At 35.1% G+C, this 20,141-nt stretch overlaps 1 protein-coding gene and 1 pseudogene across 6 annotated transcripts in view; both read left to right on the top strand.

Annotated features, from left to right (window-relative positions):
• Positions 1 to 20,141, top strand: part of PPP2R3A (protein phosphatase 2 regulatory subunit B''alpha) — a 152,627-nt gene that overhangs the window by 119,624 nt on the left and 12,862 nt on the right. For all 6 annotated transcript variants that reach the window (XM_054700811.1, XM_037525936.2, XM_054700810.1 and 3 more), the window contains 3 exons: positions 8,025 to 8,200; positions 8,720 to 8,838; positions 11,325 to 11,431. In XM_054700811.1, the coding sequence (XP_054556786.1) occupies positions 8,025 to 8,200; positions 8,720 to 8,838; positions 11,325 to 11,431 (402 nt within the window). The remainder of the gene's footprint in view (positions 1 to 8,024; positions 8,201 to 8,719; positions 8,839 to 11,324; positions 11,432 to 20,141) is intronic.
• LOC119257056 (rRNA-processing protein FCF1 homolog) lies at positions 15,020 to 15,941 on the top strand (annotated as a pseudogene).

The following is a 20,141-nucleotide window of genomic DNA, read 5'->3' as shown; positions in this document are numbered from 1 at the left end:
TAAAACCATAATGGAAAGCAATCTGTATTTACCTTAAAAAATTTAAAGTGGTGGATCTCCCCGGTGGTGCAGCAGGTTGAGCGCAGTGCATTGAAGCTGTCTGCAGCCTCTGCAGTGCAGGTTCGATCCCATCTGGCCAGCAAGAATCCCACATGGCACGGCAGACCTCTCCTGTCGCACCCGCTGCTCCCCTCAGCAGTGTGTTTCATCAGTCTGCCTATTCTGCTCCCAGCTCTGTCTCTGGTGAATCCTCTCACCCTCCCACACCTCTGGCCTGTACCCCAGCTCTTGTATAAAAATAAATCTTTAAAAAAAGAAAAAAATACTTATAAAAAAATTAAAGTGGTTATATCATATGACCCAGCAATTACACTCTGGGACATGTATCCACAGGATATGAAACCATCAACAAAAACCCCATATGTTCGACAATATTTACAGCACTGTTCACTATTTACAAAAGTTAGGACATAGAAGCAGCCTAAATCTGGATAAATGGATCAAAAGGATATGGTATTCATATGCTATGGAATGTGATATAGCCACTAGAAAGAATGAAATGCAGCCACTTAAACCAAATGTAGGAAATTTGAGAATATCATGCAGCAAAGCAAGTCCAAACAATAAAAATAAATATTAGACATTCAGATAACAGACAACCACTTTAAAAAAGAAAAGAACCGGGGCATCCTTGCCCCTCCCTGGCCTGGTTTCACCAGGGGATTTCCACTTTATTTCTGTTCCTTTTCTCCTTAATAAACTTTTTCTTTCTATAAAAAAAAACTGCATATCAACAAACATCCTGAGGGCTCTGAGATTAGAGGAAGGAGAAGGGAAAAAGGACAAGGGGTCACAAAGGATGGCAGGGTACATACAGATGATCACATCTCCAAAGGAAAGAAAATCTTTTGTGATCAAACATTTTAAAGGGCCTACCGGAATATGCCTCTGTATCGACACAGTTAAATTGACTTAGGTGTAGTCATCACAAAATGCAGAAGATAGAAAATTGTATTTAAAAACTATATTGTGGTCTCTTGCTGCATCTACTATGAGAATGAGGATAGTTCTGAGCAACCAGACTGGCGACATTCAAAAAAAATGTTGACATTTCCTTGAAGGGACACAATGTTATTGTGAAGGGGCCCAGAGGCATTCTGTGGAGGAACTTTAATATCAGTGTTGTTGAACTCAGACTCCTTGAACAGAAAAAGAAGAGGCTCCAGGTTGACAAATGGTGGAGAAATGGAAAGGAACTGGCTAAGATTTGCACCATCTGTAGACATTTGCAGAACATCATCATGGTGTTACACTGTACATCCATTACAAGATGATATCTATGTATGTTTACTTAGACCCATCAATATCACCATTCCGGAGAATGGGTCTCTTACTGAAATCCAAAATTTCTTGGGAAAAAAATACATTTACAGGATTCAGATGAGACCAGGCATTACTTGTTCAGTATCTCAAGCCAACAAAGATGAGTTAATTCTTTAAGGAAATGACATTGAACTTATATCACATTCACCTGCTTTGCTTCAGCAAGCTACTATAGTTAAATACAATGATATCAGGAAATTTTTGGATGGTATCTGTGTTTCTGAAAAAGTTCAGCATGCTGATGAATAGGAGCTAAGTTGTCCAATTACAGAAACAGCAAGATACTAAGTGATTCCTGAGGCCTACTTGTGATATATCTTTAAGATGCAGTGGAGTTATTAATTTGGGGGGCATAAAAATGGAGAACTGTATTTTTCACTGGAAAATATTTAACCCCTAACAGTAAACTACTTGACAGCTGATTTGTTCATGGATATGATAATGACTCTAAAAGGTAATAGATTTACATATATATACACACACATGCACACACTTACACTGTAAGAACTCAAACCATTGTTGAAAGAAATTAATGAAAATCTAAAGGATTATGACATCCATGTTCATGCATCAGAAGACTTAATGTTGTTAGGATGGCAGTACTTCCAAAACTGATCTATAGTCAAAACAATTCCTAGCAAAATCCCAGCTTGTTAATTGTTTTTTGCAGAAATGAAAAGCTAAATCTTGAATTCATATGAAAATGCAAAGGGACCAGAATAACCAAAACAATCTTTGGGTTAAAACAAAATCACAGCCCTCAGTTTGAGAGAGATTTCAAAATTTACAAAGCTAAAGTAAAATAGATTGGTAGAAAGACAGACATAGCTAAATGGAACTGAATTAGAAACCCAGAAATAAACTCTCACATTTATGGCTAATTGGTTTTCTACAAGGATATCAAGATAATTCAATGTGGGGGGAGGGAATAATGTTTTAAAAAATGGTACTGGGAACTGGTTAGCCACATGCAAAAGAATGACTTTAGACCCTTAACTCTCATTATACATAAAAATTAGCTCAAATAGATCACAGACCTAACGGTAGGAGGTGAAACTATAAAACTGTTAGTAAATAAGCAGTAAATTTTCATGAACCTTGGTTAGACTTAGTTTCTTTGCTGTGATACCAAAATCATAACCAAAGAAAAACTGATTGAATTGGACTCATAAAAATTAACCCTTTTAGTGCTCTCGAAGACAACATCAAGGAAGTAAAAGGCAACCTCCACAGCACAGAGGAAATAATTGTAGATGATACATCTAATAAATGACATATCTATTATATATAAATAACACTACTCAATAAAAAGACAATTTAAAAAATAGAAAACAAATATAAATAGATTTTTTTTTCCAAAGAAGGAGAGCTAATTTAAAACATTCAATTCATCATTAACAGCAGCAGGCCCCTTCATGCCAACTTTTCATACCCTAAGATCCATAACTAGGTCCTTACATAAAGAAATAATACCCAAAGTGTTTTTGAGTATGCACCACTTCTCTGCCTTAAGTGTTGTCTTTCTCCTACCTAACAGTTAACATATGATTAAGGCTTTATTCTTTCCTGACAAGTGTTTTATAAATAATGGCTTATTTAATCCCTTCTATCTCTGTGAATTTAGGCATCAGTGGTCCATTTTACAGTTGAGGAAACAAGTTCTGAGAGGGTACACACATAGTAGGTGACCTCACTTGGAGTCAAACTAATACATGTATGACTGCAAATCCTGGACTCTTTTTCACATTAATGCATGACCTACCACAGCAAAAAGTATGTTTATATGTCTGTTTTCTTAACTGGGCTGTGGAATCTCCCAAAGAAAGTTCTCTTGTTACTAAGAAATTCCTTACTACTTAAAAGAGATTCAAAATTAAGTCAGTATAGAAGAAAGTAACTCCTGAATTCAACCTATATTTGTTTCCTTGACTCTGGTATTTATTATGTATTCATCATGTTTCTTAGTGTTCACTGTGCCTTACTGAAGCAGAATGTGAGCAGAAGACAGTTAAATCTCAGTGTTTTAAAGTACTGAAGAAAATTACACATCAAAATTAAATTCTTACTTAACAAAATGTAAAAGACAACATTGTAGAAATCTAGTTTGCAGCTTATGAAAGACATGGGTACAAAAAATTTCCTAAAGAAGTTAATGGTGAGTGCTGTGTGGAATACTTCCTGCAAAATTAGAATCTTGAATCTTTTCTATCGTGTTTAGATACTGAAAGTGTCTTCAGGTAAATTGGTTTTTGTGGACAATTCTCGCAATCCTCTTTTGGGGTGTCCTTTAACCCTTCTGTCCAGGTGATGGTTGTTTATCACATTCTTGTCTACCATAGTCTTCTGACTAGGTATCCTCTCTAGCCACACTAATTTTTATGTCTGAGTCTACTAGGCCAGTGCCTTTGAAAGTTGTAGGAGCTAAAATATGTATACTGAGCATGGAAATAAATAAACATTTAGCTACTCCCTAACCAATAGTGGAATTTCTTACAACTTCCTTCTTGAATAGTTTATAGGAGTTTATATCAGGGATGAGAAATCTCTGGTACACAGGTTAATTTTATTCAGCCCAAGGGCAAGAGGTAATGTTGTTTATGCCTACAATTATACAAATACAGGGCTTCCCCGGTGGTGCAGCTGTTGAGCACTGGGTTGCAAAGCTGCCCGCAGCCTCTGCGGCGCCGGTTCGATCCCTGGCTGCTCCCCGGCCACCGGAGGAGGGTCCCACATGGCACGCAGACCTCTCCTGCAGCACCTGCTGCTCCCCTCAGCAGTGTGCTTCAGTCCTTCTGCCTGCTCTGCTGCCTGCTCTGGCTCTGGTGAATTCTCTCACCCTTCCGTGCTTCTGACTATACCCAGTGCTTGTATAAATAAACAAACAAACAAACAAATCTTTTTTAAAAATTATACAAATACAATTTGTAATGAATATTATTATGCTTTAAAACTGAAAATTGGTGGCAAAAATATAAAAAAAAATTGACATCGCTTCTCATTGAGTAATTAATTATTCCTTCTGTGTACTTTCCTGTCTTCTAATTTCTCTGCAATGAAAGTCATTACTTCTAAACTCTGAGAAAATGTTACCTTTGATCAAAAAGAAAATCTGCATTGAAAGAAACTTAAAAGACTCTCTAGTATTTCCACTAAGAAAATTTCCCTAAGCATGTTTTTATATGTGGTTAGTCATCCAGTCCCTGCTTCTAAACTTTCAGGGACAAATAACTCTATACTGAGGTATTCTGTTCATTTTTCTAACTCTCAGTCTAAAATTATCTTCTATTTTTGTAAATTAATCCTTTTTATGCTAATTTTCAGAGGATTATATTTGATTAATCTACTACATGATGCTCTTTCAAATATTTAAAGACCTCTATCATGTGAGTTTGGCAAATAGGGAGGCAGTAAATCTATCTCTAGATATAGAGATAGATTGCATTTTAACTTTCTCTTGCATTCTACCTTTCTTCTAGTATATTAAAAAGAAGTGAGGTATATGATATATCATTATCATATAGATTCTTTAGTTCTTAATTGAAAATGCAACTGACTAAAGTAGTTTATATTTCTCAACAAAATAAGTTGCTTTCACTTGAATTCTATTAGGTATTTGTCAAAATCAATACACATGTTCTTATCCCACATTTTTTTTAATCTTAAGTAATAAGAATTTCAAGATACAGAGAGACCATAGGACAGCCTACTAAAAAATAATGACACAATGGTATAGCAACCACACATTACCACATTTAATGAAGGTTTCTGCTCATGAGACCTATCTCCTTAAAGTTTTTTTAACAATCACAAAATGTTTCAAAATGATGCAGTATTCTACCCCTTCTATAAATCTCAAATTAGATATAGTATGACTGGACCTCACAGTGGCCAAATTCTACTACCTTGTATTTGTTGGATTAAATTAGTGTGCCCTTTCTTCATTGATGGTAACATTAAACATAAACCTGGTACATTTTTAAAATAGATTTCACAACAGAACTTTGCAAGTAATACCTGTTCAACTCTGTTGTAATCTAAAATCTCTTTCTGAATAAAAAGTAAACACAGATCTTAGTGCAACTACACAGACTGAGTATATGTATACTGAAAAATGAGATGCCTGCTCTTCATTCCTCATACAACTGCAGTAACCTGCAACCTGTCCTGAACCTCCAGGCCAAAGACTAAAAGATAACTTTCCTGGGGTGTCTGAGCAGCCCAACAAAACAGACTTGAAGTCTTGACTTTTAATTCAATGAGGAAAAAACCTAGTCAAAAGTCATTTTAAAATAAATACTAGAGTCAACAATAAGACAATACTTTCAATCTCCTTTTTAGCACTTATTGCTTACATGTGAGCAGAGAACAAAGAAACACTACCTGAGTATATTCTCTTCAATAAATACCTGAGTTTATTCTCTTCAATAAAACACAGAAACTAAATAGAAGGGGGGGGTAGTAACTTGGATGAAACAGAATTTTAGGAAGAAAACTTTGGCAGTAACAATAAAAAGGACAGTTGTTAATATCCTTAGAGAGATAACAGAAGAAATTAAATTGACAGAATAGTAACTTTCATAAAAGGCACATTCAGAGAACCAAAAAAGAACCCTGGGAAATCAGAACTATAACAAAAATAAAATACAAAATATTCAGAAAATATAACTAAGTAAATCTCCCCAAAAGAACAAAGATTAAGCAATAAAAGATTGAGAAAAGACATGAAAATTAGAGAGCTGGTCCAAAAAATCCAACATAACCGGAAAGTGAAATATGATGCAAGTCATACATGTAATTTTTAAATTTAGCCATGAGACTGATGTCAGCAAGATGGCAAAATAGAGGTTTCCATTGCTTTTCCCCCTCAGTAAACATCAACTTGAACAACTAACTACATGAAGCAAATATACCTTCACAAGAGCTAAGGGTTTCAGGGTATTGCAAAATACAAAATCAACATACAAAAATTACTTACATTCCTATACACCAACAATGTATTATCTGAAAAAGAAGTTAACAAAACAATCCCACCTACAGTAGCATCAAATAAAATTCTGAAGACCTGATTTACCCAAGGAAGTGAAAGATCTCTAAGGTGAAAACTTTAAAATATTGATGAGAGAACTTGGAGATAATACAAATAAATGGAAAGATAGCCTATCTCCATGTGTTGAGAAAATTCCTAGTTAATATATACACAAATTCAAAAAATACCTATCAAAATTCCAGTGACATTTTTCACAAAAAAAAAAAAAAAACAGAAAAAACTAAAATTCATAAGGAACCACAAAAGATCAGGAATTACTACAAAAATCTTGAGCACCAAGAACAAAAATGGATACATCACATACTACCTGATTTCAAGAGACTCTACAGACCAGTAATAAAAACAGCATCTTATGCATGAACAGACAAATGGACTAATGAACAGAATAGGGAGGTCAGAAATAAATCCACCTATTTAAGTTCAGGTGACCTTCAGCATGGCTGCCAAGAACACACACATAGAATGGACACTCTTAAAGGGTATTGGGAAAACAGTTATCCCCTGTAAAAGTATGAAATTCAACCCTTTTTTCACTCTAAATGCAAAAGTCAACTCAAAATGGATTAAAGACTTTATGTAAGACCTAAAATTATAAAACTACTAGAAGAAAACATAAGAAACAAGCTTGGTGACATATCCATGTGCAATTTGATCTCTTGGGATAGAACCTGAAAAGCACAGGCAATAAAACCAAAAATAGAAAGTAGAAATACATCAGAATGAAGAGAAAACCTACATAATGAGAAAAAATATTTCCAAACCATATATCTCGTGGAAGGTAGTATCCAAAATACACAAGGAACTCAAATAAATATAGCATAACAAGATAACAACCCAATTTTTAAAATAGGAAAAGGAAGACATACAAATAGGCAATGAGTATATGAAAAGATGTTCAAGATCATTATTACTGAAAAAAATCCATATGCCTTTTTCAGGAAGCAACTGAAGGATATGTTATACCAAACAAGAAAGTAAACCAAGAATAAGGAAAATGTAAGCTACAAGAAAGGAGAAAGATGTAAGATCTCAGATGAAGCTGAATTAGGCCTGGACATCAGCCAGTCCAGATTAGAATAGGTCAGAAGGAAACAAGAAACACTTCATCAGGAAAATCCTATTAATAGTGACTAATTATAAATATAGAAAACTAGCAGAGATTTTGGGGTTGAATTAGTACTAGGTACACAAAAAGGAAGCAGATAAGAGAGAAAAAATATTGTTATAAATTAAATGTTGAGTTATTTATATTAGGAGATTGGACAAGGCAGGTAGGTAAATAGAGAGCTAAAACCTTATCTTTTCATAATGTGAAAGTAATACACAAATATAAAGGAGCAAATAGGCATCTTATCTGAAAATATAAAGATAAAAATCAGAATAACCAGATGTTGAAAGTAGTTGGATCTCAGGAAGAGAAAATTGAGGGAAGAAGGGTATGCAGTTTTTACTAACAAATTTTATAAAACTATAACCCTGTATGTCTAAAATATACAACTTGTAACTTTTATTTAAAAAAATATGGGCGATAATAAATCTGAGCGAATAATGGACCTTTACCAGGCCCTTGCTAACGAGTGTCCTCATCTCCTAGCATTGAGTATTGGTTCCGTTGCATGGATGTGGATGGGGATGGTGTACTCTCCATGTACGAGCTGGAATACTTCTACGAGGAGCAATGTGAACGGATGGAAGCTATGGGCATTGAGCCACTGCCATTCCATGATTTGCTATGCCAGATGCTTGACCTAGTGAAGCCAGCAAGTGATGGTGAGATTGAGGAAAGGGCTGTTAACTCTGTTCCCCTGTGTAAGAATATGGGCACATAATCCTGGATTACCCTAAATTACTGAATTTACTAGAGTCTTACCTACCCATTCCAAATGTTTAAGTTTCTCCTTTACTATTAGTGCAAAACCAATAATTGATGGCAAATCCTAAGAAATAGGATTTGCATAGAAAGGGAAAAGCAGATTAATGATGGGGAGCAGGATGAGGGGAGGTGGGGACGGGCTATTTAATGATGGGTATAGAATTTTCTTCTGGGGTGATGAAAATGTTATGAAACTTGACAGTGGTAATAGTTGCACAACACTGTGAATATACTAAAAGCCACTGAATTGTGTATCCTAAAGTGGGGTTAAGATGGTGAATTTTACCTCAAAAAAAAGAAAAAATACAATTTTTATAATAAAATAAGCACATAAATAAACTTTTACACTTAATTGAAAGTTTTTTCATTTGCCAAAATCGTGCTTGGTCAAATCAAATGTCTTCATTTTTATGTAGGCAAAATAACGCTACGAGATCTGAAGAGATGCAGAATGGCTCACATCTTTTATGACACTTTCTTTAATCTGGAGAAATACTTAGATCATGAACAGAGAGATCCCTTTGCAGTCCAGAAGGTACAGTATAGTTTTAACTCTTTGAGGACTATGGTTTCAGGGGCAGTGCCACAGATAAAAATGGTCTCTGCCTTCATGAATTTTGCTTTTTAAAGAGTAACGTGTAGAACATTTAATCAGATACTGAAAAGAGAAAAGAAAAAACATAGAGCACCTCTCACCACAGCCAACGTTCAAGTTTAGCTAACCTGCATCTGCCTGTCACTGAGTGAATTATATGGCCGTAAACTTACATATCCACTGGAAACTAGTTTCAAAAATCATTTTGAAAATAATTTTGTTTTTCTAATTTTTTTAAAAAAGTTATCAATAGGCACATCTTCCTTAGAAAGTATAATTGGGCTTGATTTAATTGTACCATTCATTTCCAGAATGCCATAGTAAATAGCTTTCCCTATCATAATGAAAACTAGAAGTGCCTCGTGATAGGCAGCTTTTAGTTAATAAAATTTTTCAAGTATTAGTGATTGCTATTCATGGCAATCTGTTTAGAGTCATTCTACACTTGAATGGAAAAGGACTGTTTCATTTGGGTCCTAGAGGAGTACATCTACAGGAAGCTTTCACATTCTTTTCTTTTTTCTTCCACATGTGACATAACTGTGTGATCCAAATAGTACTATCAATGTGAAGATCACCTTCTAAAAACAAATACACTCAACGGATCTTGGGGCATACGAAGATACATATTGCTAGCCTAAACTCAATAATGAATTTCATTGATTTAAGATGCCCCATTTTTTTATATACCTTTAAGCAAGAAAAAATGCTATTATAATTCTGAGGTACATGCCTGTTTCAGAGATGTTAAAGGGGTAAGGTAGTGGTTACAATTGATTGAGTACATTAACACATCATGTGGTCAATATTAGGTATGTGGATTCTTACAGGCATAACAAATCTTACATTCTAGGGCAGTGCTAACTCATTTTCATGTTGAAAAATATCATTTTACCTAGAATATATAACCTAAAATATTTGCCCATGTTGTAGAAACAGGGTGGGGGGGGAAGTATGGCTTTTCCCCCTGTTTCTTTTGATTCATAAATTTTACTTTAAAATTTCTACTTTAAAAGTTTCATTTTCTTTAAAAGAGATGGTAATTATCAATATTTAAGATCTGCAAAGAACAGTATTAGTCAGAAAATACTCAGTAAACCCAGGCACTGTGTTGAAGAGACACTGGTCATATAGAGATGAAAAAGAATAAAAGACAGCCACCAAGCATATTTAGTACAGCAAGGGAAATTATTTGGGGGAGGAGGAGTGTTTCCCGGAAGATATGACAGATGACATTAAGTTTGAGCTGGCCTTTAAAGAAGCAATAAAAATATACTGGGGTAGGGTCTCCCCGGTGGCGCAGCTGTTGAGCGCTGGGTTGCGAAGCTGCCTGCGGCCTCTGCGGCGCCGGTTCAATCCCCGGCTGCTCCCCAGCCACCAGAGGAGGGTCCCACATGGCACGCAGACCTCTCCTGCCGCCCGCTGCTCCCCTCAGCAGTGTGCTTCAGTCCTTCTGCCTGCTCTGCTCCCCGCTCTGGCTCTGGTGAATTCTCTCACCCTCCCGCGCTTCTGACTGTACCCAGTGCTTGTATAAATAAATAAATAAATCTTAAAAAAAAAAATATATATACTGGGGTAGAAGGGACTAGAGAAAGATCTCTGATTACAAGGCTAAAGAATCTAGACCTTCACCCCTATGTTTATTGCAGCACTATTTATAATAGGTAAGAACTTGGAAACAACCCAAATGCCCAAAAATAGATGACTGGATCAAGAAAATGTGGTGTATATACACAATGAGATACTATTCAGCAATCAAAAAAGATAAACTAATACCACTTGCAGCAACATAGATGGAGCTGGAAGGGCTTATGCTCAGTAAAATAAGTCAGAAGGAAAAAGGAAAATATCGGATGGTTTCACTTACAGGAGGACTATAGGGGAACCAAATAAAGGATCAGGGGAAAAAATAACAACAATAAAAAACACAACAAAACAAAAATAAACAGACAACTATAAATCAGTGACTTTCTGCAGGAGAGGGAGAGGGATCAAAAAGAGAGAGGGAAGAGCACAAGGGACTATGGTGATGGTGCACAGGGGAATTGGTGGTGGAACTTCTATGGGGACTACATCTGAGAAAAGAAAGCAAATATTAATTAAAAAAATGAAAAGTAATGTAAAATATATAAAATAAGTTATTTAACAATAAAGAATCTAGATCTAAAGAACCTAGCTGCTAAACAGTTAATTAGAATTTTGCAATTATATATATTATTTAGATTATTTATTTAGATAATTATTATTTTGAGGTATAGAAAATCACTTTAGGAGAGCTAGTTTAGCATCTCTTAATGTGTTGAAATAAAAAATTTTTGCATAGGGTTTGTTTGTTTTTTTTTAGTGATGTACATTTGTGATGATCTGTCTCCACTTCTTTGTGTCTGAATATTTTTGTTTCCTGTGACTTTCTTCTTTTCTCTAAGGATGTTGAGAATGACGGGCCTGAGCCCTCCGACTGGGACAGGTTTGCTGCTGAAGAGTATGAGACTCTTGTGGCCGAGGAGTCAGCCCAAGCACAGTTCCAGGAAGGGTGAGTTTCCCTGTGTCTTACAGAACTATTTTAAAAGAGGCCTGCTATTTTTAAGAGCAGAAATATTAAGATGACTTTTTAAACCAAGCTAGGAAAAAGCTAACAGAACTAAAGCAAATTAATAGTAAATTTGATCATGTTTATTCATTTTTTAAAGATTTATTTGTATATATTTATGAATACAAGAACTGGGGTGTAGGCCAGAGGTGTGGGGGGGGGGTGAAAGATTTCATCAGAGACAGAGTGGGGAGCAGAACAGGTGAATTGACTGAAATACACTGCTGAGGGGAGCAGCGGGCAAGATAGGAGAGGCCTGCCATGTGGGTCAGCTCCCTGGCTGAGAATTGAACTTGTGCCACAGTGGCTGGCAAGCTTGGTAGTGCTTAGACTTTAACCCCTGAGCCACCAGGGAAGCCCAAATTTGATTGTGTTTAAAACAAACCTTTATCATCCCTGGTTTTGTGCATTCAACAGTGAAGAGGAAGTAACTCCTACAAAAAATTCATAGCAAGGTATAATTCCATAAAGGAGCCATGGCATGAAATTAAATTATCCAAAACTTTCACTTCTTAGAACATTTCAGCAACTTTATAAATTGCTGGGTTTTCCCATTATCTTCTAGTGATTCCTTTAGCAATTTCCTGATTCTTTCTTAGTTTCTCAGTTAATCCTTATCATTAATGTAATACACTTTTTTAATATTCAGTACATTCATATGATTGAATATTCAAAGAAACAAAAGAATGGTAAAAAGTTTCCTACTACCCAGTTTTCCCCAGAAGCAATCAGTATTATTCTCTTTTGTACACTTCCAAAGACACTTCCTCTTTCTCTCCCCCTCCCCTACACATGCTCTCACATGTATATAAAAGCAAATATGCATATATATTCTTTAACTTCTTTTTTCTCTAACATAAACACTAGCATGCTATAGTCATTGTTTGGTGCCTTCCTTTTTTCCATGTTTCTGTTATACAAGATGGATAAGTTCTAGAGAGCTGTACAACATAGTATCTATAGTTTAAAAATGGGGTGTTATGTACTTTAAAAGAGGTTAAGAGGATTGATCAATCTCATGTTAAATGTTTTTACTAAACTAAAAATGAATAAATAAACTACAAAAGAACACAAGGAGGGCCTCCCCAGTGGCGCAGCAGTTGAGCACTGGGTTGCGAAGCTGCCTGCAGCCTCTGCAGCGCCGGTTCTATCCCCAGCAGCCGGCAAGGGTCCCGCAAGGCGCACAGACCTCTCCTGCCGTGCCCACTGCTCCCCTCAGCAGTGTACTTAGTCAGTCTGCCTGTTCTGTTCCCCGCTCTGGCTCTGGTGAATTCTCTCACCCTCCCGCACTTCTGACTGTACCCAGTGCTTGTATGAATAAATAAATAAAATCTTAAAAAAAGAAAAAAAAAACACAAGGAAGTTTTGGAGATGACAGATATGTTTTAGTACCTTAGTTATAGCAGTATCACAGATGTATGCATATGTCCAAATTCATCAATATGTATTCATTAAAGGTATACAGTATTTTTATATCAAACCTCAGTTAGTTAGAAACAGTAACAAAGATGGGGAGAAGAGCATAGTGAACTAAACACTTATATGATCACCAAGGTTTAAATAAGGCTTTACATATATTTTGGGGAACCTTGAATATGTGAAGAAAATGTACTAAAATAGTAAAGGTTAGAAAAAATAAATTGATATATTTCCATAGATGACTGCATGTTCTAATTTTTTATAGCACTGTGTAGTTAATGCTATTAACTATATTATATTTCCAGTATATTATAAATATAAGGCTATGATAAACATACACATATCAATTTAAGTATATGCAGGATAACTTTCTAGGCTAGCAGACTTGCAAACATAGGAAGATTTTTAGAGAAGCCAAGAGAAATGATACAGGTACCCAAAACTAGCAGTGGTAGAAAGCTATTTTTATCTTTAGGCATAGTGGAACAAGGGAAATTATCACCAGACCACAAAGGGAATAGCTATACAGGAAGGGTCATCTGACAGGATTTATGAATTTCAGTAATTAGATATAGCCTACCTGTGGCAATCCAACTGAGAGAGAGCTGCTAGAATAAATACCCAATTTCATTCTCCTTATATATGCTTCACTATCATGCTGGTGCCTCCCATTAGCTTCCAGTCAGAAACCAGAGGCAAAGGAATCCACTGACACAGTCCATTTGGTTAGCCTTCTGGGGCACAGACTAAGGGTAGATCTAGAGGGATCAAGAGAAAATATCCAGCACAATAGGTAACATCAAATACAGCTCCATGGAGATTACACTATTTTTCACCCCTACCATTGTTTAATGTCTTTGTTGAGAGTGCAGAAGAAACCATCACCAAACCACTTTCTTTAATCTGGAGATTTCCTTAATATGCTTAGACACAAAAGGTATCTCATTTTTATGTGACCTGGAATTGCTTAAAAATCAGTCATCATTTGCTGATTACCTTAAAGTTGACTATATCAGAGAAGATAAGAAAATGGATTCACAAGCCTGATTTAAATTTTTTTGACATTAAGCTCCCTTAGTAGAAATTAGGGTAAGTTTACCACTTCGTGTGTGGATCTGTATAATAGTGAAAAACTGGAGATAATTTATGTGTCTAATAGCAACATCAGTAAATTTATCCTACATATGCACAGTGCAATCCCATGTAACAGTTGAGATGTATATTTCTTGACTAGCATAAAAAATAAATAGGGGGCCTCCCCGGTGGCGCAGCGATTGAGCGCTGGGTTGCGAAGCTGCCTGCAGCCTCTGCAGCGCCGGTTCGATTCCCGGCTGCTCCCCGGCCACCGGAGGAGGGTCCCACATGGTGCGCAGACCTCTCCTGCCGCCCGCTGCTCCCCTCAGCAGTGTACTTCGGTCCTTCTGCCTGTTCTGCTCCCCGCTCTGGTGAATTCTCTCACCCTCCCGCGCTTCTGACTGTACCCAGTGCATGTATAAACAAAACAAACGAACAAACAAACAAATAAATAAAACATGCCTCTATAAAAGAAAAAAAAATAAAGTAAAATAAATAGGAACAGTGAAGAAGGCTTTAATAGAAAGAAAAATGGAATAGAAAAGAATCAAAGAAAATTCAGGATATGTAATGAAAACAAAAGGAAGAGTTAGCAAAAAATATTTAAATCAAAAAAGTTTGGTGTTTTTTGTTTTTGTTTTTTTAATAAGAACATGAATCTGAAAGGTCAGGGTCACATCATATTAAGGAAATACTGGTAATGATTGACCACTGAGCTGTGTGGTGAGTTTGTCAGAATTCAAGGATAAATAATGTTGGGAATAGGATGGGGAGAACAATCTTTCCTCAGAATCAGTAAAAAAAAAAAAAAACGAAATTGAGCATTGGAAGACCATGAAACAGTATTTACTACTTCTCCATAGAAAGAACTTCTGTTACTAAAATTTTTATACTAAGTCAATATGACATTCAGGCATAAAAATACAGATGGATATTTTCAAATATGTGAAATGGGGAGGGAATATAGCATATAGGAACTCTTCTTTAAAAAGGACACAATCATGCAACTAGCTAAAATAAAGAGCCTAGAGATGGGACTGTCACAGTGGAAAAGAAATTTTAATGAACATTCTGTCCATTTTAATGTAGCAAGGATAGAGATCAGAAAAAACAATGTAACTAAAATTGGGATGTGGAGAGGTGGAAGAAATGCTATGTGTGGCATCCTAGAAATAACGGTTTAACTAAAATGGAAAAAAAAATACGTTTATAAGTTTTATTGTGAGGACTCAATAGATACCCTGTAAAGCTGGTAAGTCAAGATGAGGGTTAAAGAATATCAAGTAGAGTGCAATGTGAACATAGGGAAGCAAAAGAAAGCAAGGTAGTCTCTGACTATGCAGCAAATGCCTGGTCTCAGAGGTTACAGAAAAGGATAGTTTAAAACTTAAAAGGCAAAAGAAAGATCCCAGTGCACTGAAGGAAAGTCACCCAACACCCTTCCTGTTTATTCTTCAAATATAATACACAGTTGGGCACACCTGACCACATCCTGGTTGGTACCAATTTTACCAGCTTTTCCATTAAAGCCAAGCTGAACTTAGTTGAACTGTCTGTATGCCAACTATATCCCTGTATAACTATGTAATGACAGAAATTGAGAAACTGGGGCAGAAGTATCAAGTGGCTCTAAGGATTGCCAGGGATCCAAGATTTGAATGATTACTATGCACATAAAGAAGCATTTATGCAGAGAACTGTTTCCGGAGAGTAACTTCAGCAGAAGTGTTACAGTGTGGCCATCCTCAAATGAATAATCAGGAAGATTCCTGGAGTTCCTGTCATATACATTTCTAATCATAGGTACAACACTGAGTAGATGCCAGATGGTTATGAAGCCCCCTCAGTTTTAATTCCTACAAGACAAAATTTCTCTGCCTCCTTAAGCCAACTTTCTCTGTCAACAGTTCATTTAAACATGTTACTGCAGGAACTCTTACTCCACTCCCCCATTTGCTGATCAGCTGATACGGCTAAAGATACTTTTTGATGTTGTTTTGAAAATGGTGTTTTTTTTATCATTTAAATATTTATTGTATCTTTGTAGCCAGAAGATTGCTCATATAAAAAAAGAATATTAAACAGTTGAAAAAAGAAAGCCAGGTTCTCAATATTCTAACTCAGTCAGAAAACATACACAACAACAACAATGACAAAAATATAGCCCACATACATAAACTAGAGATGACAGGACTAAGGCACATACTTTTAGATCATTAAATGTAAATGAAATACATTTATTTATAAAAGAAAGGTTTCAATTATAGAATAAAAACAAAGGTTGATTTAAAAAAAAAAAATGAATATACCCACCAAAAAAGCTGCCCTGATAATATCTGATTTTTAAAGCAAAAACCCCAAAAAGAAAAAAAATAGGAGAAACATATATATGCAGACTAATAAGCTATTCCCTGAAAACAGATAAAATATATGTGGTATATCATCATAGACCATTTATAAAATATTAATATTAAGCCAGTCTCAAACCATATAAAAATAAGCACCACATTAAGTCAGAAGAGAAACTTTCCGTGAAACACTAAAAACAGGAAAACAGATGGGATCAAATTGAAAAGGGAGCCAGAGCTTAGGTTCTCTGAAGGAAGTTGCAGAAAATAACTGCTACAGATAATGGAAGCAGCGCCTATGGATGTACCTAAATTTAACTGAAACCAAGATGCTCTTGGAAGCATTCAGGTAGGTTAAACTCTATATAGTCCATCTTTTTCCTAAAGGGACAAAAACAGTGGGAATCTTGCAGCCAAGAAAGCCCAACCACTGAAATACCCACATATACCCATACATTTTCATTAAAAACGCTAGCACTCCACAGTGCCCACTCCTGAGCAGCTACTACAACAGGCAGCAGTCTTAATTATATGAAACAGTAGATATCAATCAGTTATAAAAATATCAAACAGTTGACAGATACTGATAGTCAACAAATGGAAGAACTTTCACCTTTGGAGGAGACTTACAGCAGTCAGAGCAAGACATCAGAATGAGTATATTTACATAGTTAGAGAGATAGGAGAGCATTGCACTCCTGAAGCAAGACTTATAAACAAAAAGAAAAAAAAAACTTTTAATGAAAAACACAATCATTTGTCTGAATAATAGACACAGCTGAAAAGTTTTTAATTTGGGGTATTACAGAGTAAGAAATCCACATAAAATGCAGTCGAATTAATAACCAGATAATTCCCAGAATTTTGACTGTTTAAACAATATATATGAGAAGGAATCAGCAGATTTTTCCTGGCCAGGTAATACATATTTTATCACAATTACTTAGCTATGCAATTGTGATATGAAAGCACCTATAGATAGGTATAAGCAAATGAATGTAACTATATTCCAATCAAACATAAGTAATAGAAACAGATATTTTCATATAATTTTCACATGTCATAAAACATTCTTTTGTTTTTTTAAATTTAAAAAGGCAAAACCATTCTTATTTCATGGGCTATACCAAAACAGGTGGCAAGACAGATTTGGACCACAGAATATAGTTTGCCAGTTCCTGTAGTAGAATGAAATTTCAGAACATAAAAGACAGAGAAGAACTGAAAATTTGCAGAGAGAGAAAAAAAATTTATCCACAAAGTGAACATAAAATAAATGGAGCAATATCATTTAAACATTGCAAAGAAAATAACTTTAAACTTAGAATTCTCTTCCCTATTTAAAGGTGAGAGGTTTTTGAACATTCAGAAATGCAATACTGTCCAGACAATCTCTGAAAAAATAAATTGATATTCTTCAGCAGAAGGTAAATGGATTCTGGGCCCTTGGAACTTAGTGGATGTAATAAACAATCTTGAGCAACAAAAATTAGTAAATGTATTTTTAGAACTAGATAAGTATTGATTAGATACTAGTAACATAGGAGATTAAAGGTAGTCAGGGTAATGTGCTATGAATCTTCATTACAGTGGAAAATGCAGATTATGATATTTATATTTTTCTAGTAACAGCTAAAGTATGTCTACCAAAGATTTAAGGTCAAACACTAGAAAAATAAAAATAAAATGGAAAACTTTCAAATCATTTCTAGAAAAAGAATAACTGGAAAAAAAGATTAAGACAAGTGTGTTATTCAGCATTCTTAGTTTTTGGTGGCATGTGACCTAAACATAAGCAAAAAAAAAGAGAAAATACAAGAAAAAAAAGATTATTGGTTTATAGAACTGAAAATTCCAGGAATAGTTCTGACTTTAGGGACTCAGACTTTGTGTCATCTCTTAGATATGCTTTTCTTTCATTCCTTCATACATGGTGAATGTATGAAACAAGTTTTTCATACATGGTGGCAAGATGATACCTTACTAGTTTCAAGCTCAAGTCAAAGAGAACTCTCCCACAAATTTCAACAAAAGGTCAAGATTTGTGTTCCTTTGGTTTTAACTGACTTGGTTTGCATCCAATCCCTAAACCAACTCTTAATGAAATTAGGCCTAAAACTAAGCTTGGAGAGGAGTTGAGTACATCCAAACTGTTTTCCCAAGGAAATTTGGGGAAATTAGAGAATATGGCCACAACATATTCTCAGCATCCCCAAAAGGGGAATGCTATTTCTATAAAGGAAAAACAGATTTCCACCATAGTAAAAAAAAAAAAAAGACGAGATCTAACAATAAAAACAGTACCAGGAAATGGCCAGAATAAGTCCACATATAGTGTCAGTCACAAAACTCTCAGATCAGATTAAAAATCCAACTATTTCTCAGATGCATACCTAACAGAGGTAACAGTCAAATGAATAGTAACAAGAGGAATTTAGATAGGACAGTGTTAATGAGATAATTCAATGCATTAAAAGAGTGCTGAACATCCAAGCTAATAAGCTGGCGGCCTCTATGCCTTCCCTCCTCTATTTGCCTCAGTTCTGTAGTCCTCTTTTTAGGGTTTGTTTCGGGTTAGTTTTGTCACTTACTTTGTTTTGTTTCTTTATCTTCCACATATAAATGAAGTCATCTAGTATTTGTGTTTCTTCTGATTTATTTCACTTAGCATAATCCCCTCTAATTCCATACATGTCACAAATGGTAAGAGTTAATCTTTTTAATAGCTGAGTAATATTTCACTGTGTATTTATACCACATCCTCTTAATCTACTCCTCTTGTTGTTGGGCACTTAGGGTGTTCTGCAATTTAGCTATTGTAAGCAGTGCTGCTGTGAACATACAAGTGTATATATCCCTTCAAATTAGTGGTTTTGCATTCTTCAGTTAGATAACTAGGAGGGAGTTCCTGGATTATATGGTAGGTCTATTTTTAACATTTTGATAGATTTTCTAGTTTGGAAAAAATCTTTAAGCAAACTTCCTTTAAGTTACTTCCTTAACATATAAAGGGTATTAACCACATATCCCAGAAATTGCAAATATAACAGGGGAAAAAATCCCATTTTAATATCAAGAAAAAAAGTTAATTGAAAAATATATATGTAAAAAGAAAATATATATTAAGAAAACACAAAATTTTACTGAAAGATATAATGACCATTCCTCATGTTTAATTTATTAACTTGATCTAATTCCCCAAAATATATTATGGAACTTGGTAAGCTAATTCTAAAACTCACATGAAATAATAAATACACAAAAATAGCAATGAGTTTTTAAAGAAAGGCATGACTATAGGGGTGGTATACTCTGTGTGTGTGTGTATTGTGCCATAGTAAGTAAATACAGTATAGTATCCATGGCAAGAACAGAAAAGTTATTCATAGTAATGTAGTATATGACAGATAGTATCTTAAATGTGCCAAGAAAGACGGCTGGCAAAATGTTGACTTTCTTGATGGGAAAAAGTGCATTTAAACTAATATTTGCATGCAACTAAATTTTAAAGACATAAAAGTAATGAGAAATTTATAAGAAAATTGTAGATTTGAGTACATTTTAAAAGTGACAAATTCTGTATCACAATCAAAAAGCAAACTGGTTTGCATCATATGGCAAATAGTATTCTTTCATAAATCAGATTCTTCAAAACTAGTGGTAAGGACATGAATATTGCCTAACTTTAAAACGGTAAAATGTTCAACAAGACAATAAACATGGAAATTTCCATTTTACCAACAGTAAAAATGCAATAGCCAGATATAACAATTTTAAATGTATATGAACCTAACAACAGAGCCCCCCAAAAC

The sequence above is a fragment of the Talpa occidentalis genome, unplaced genomic scaffold, assembly GCF_014898055.3.
Source record: "Talpa occidentalis isolate TD23 unplaced genomic scaffold, MPIMG_talOcc4v2.1 talOcc4.4, whole genome shotgun sequence".
In the NCBI taxonomy this organism is placed as follows: domain Eukaryota; kingdom Metazoa; phylum Chordata; class Mammalia; order Eulipotyphla; family Talpidae; genus Talpa; species Talpa occidentalis.
The sequence above is the reverse complement of the archived record's forward strand: the minus strand, read 5'-3'. Positions and strand labels throughout refer to the sequence as shown.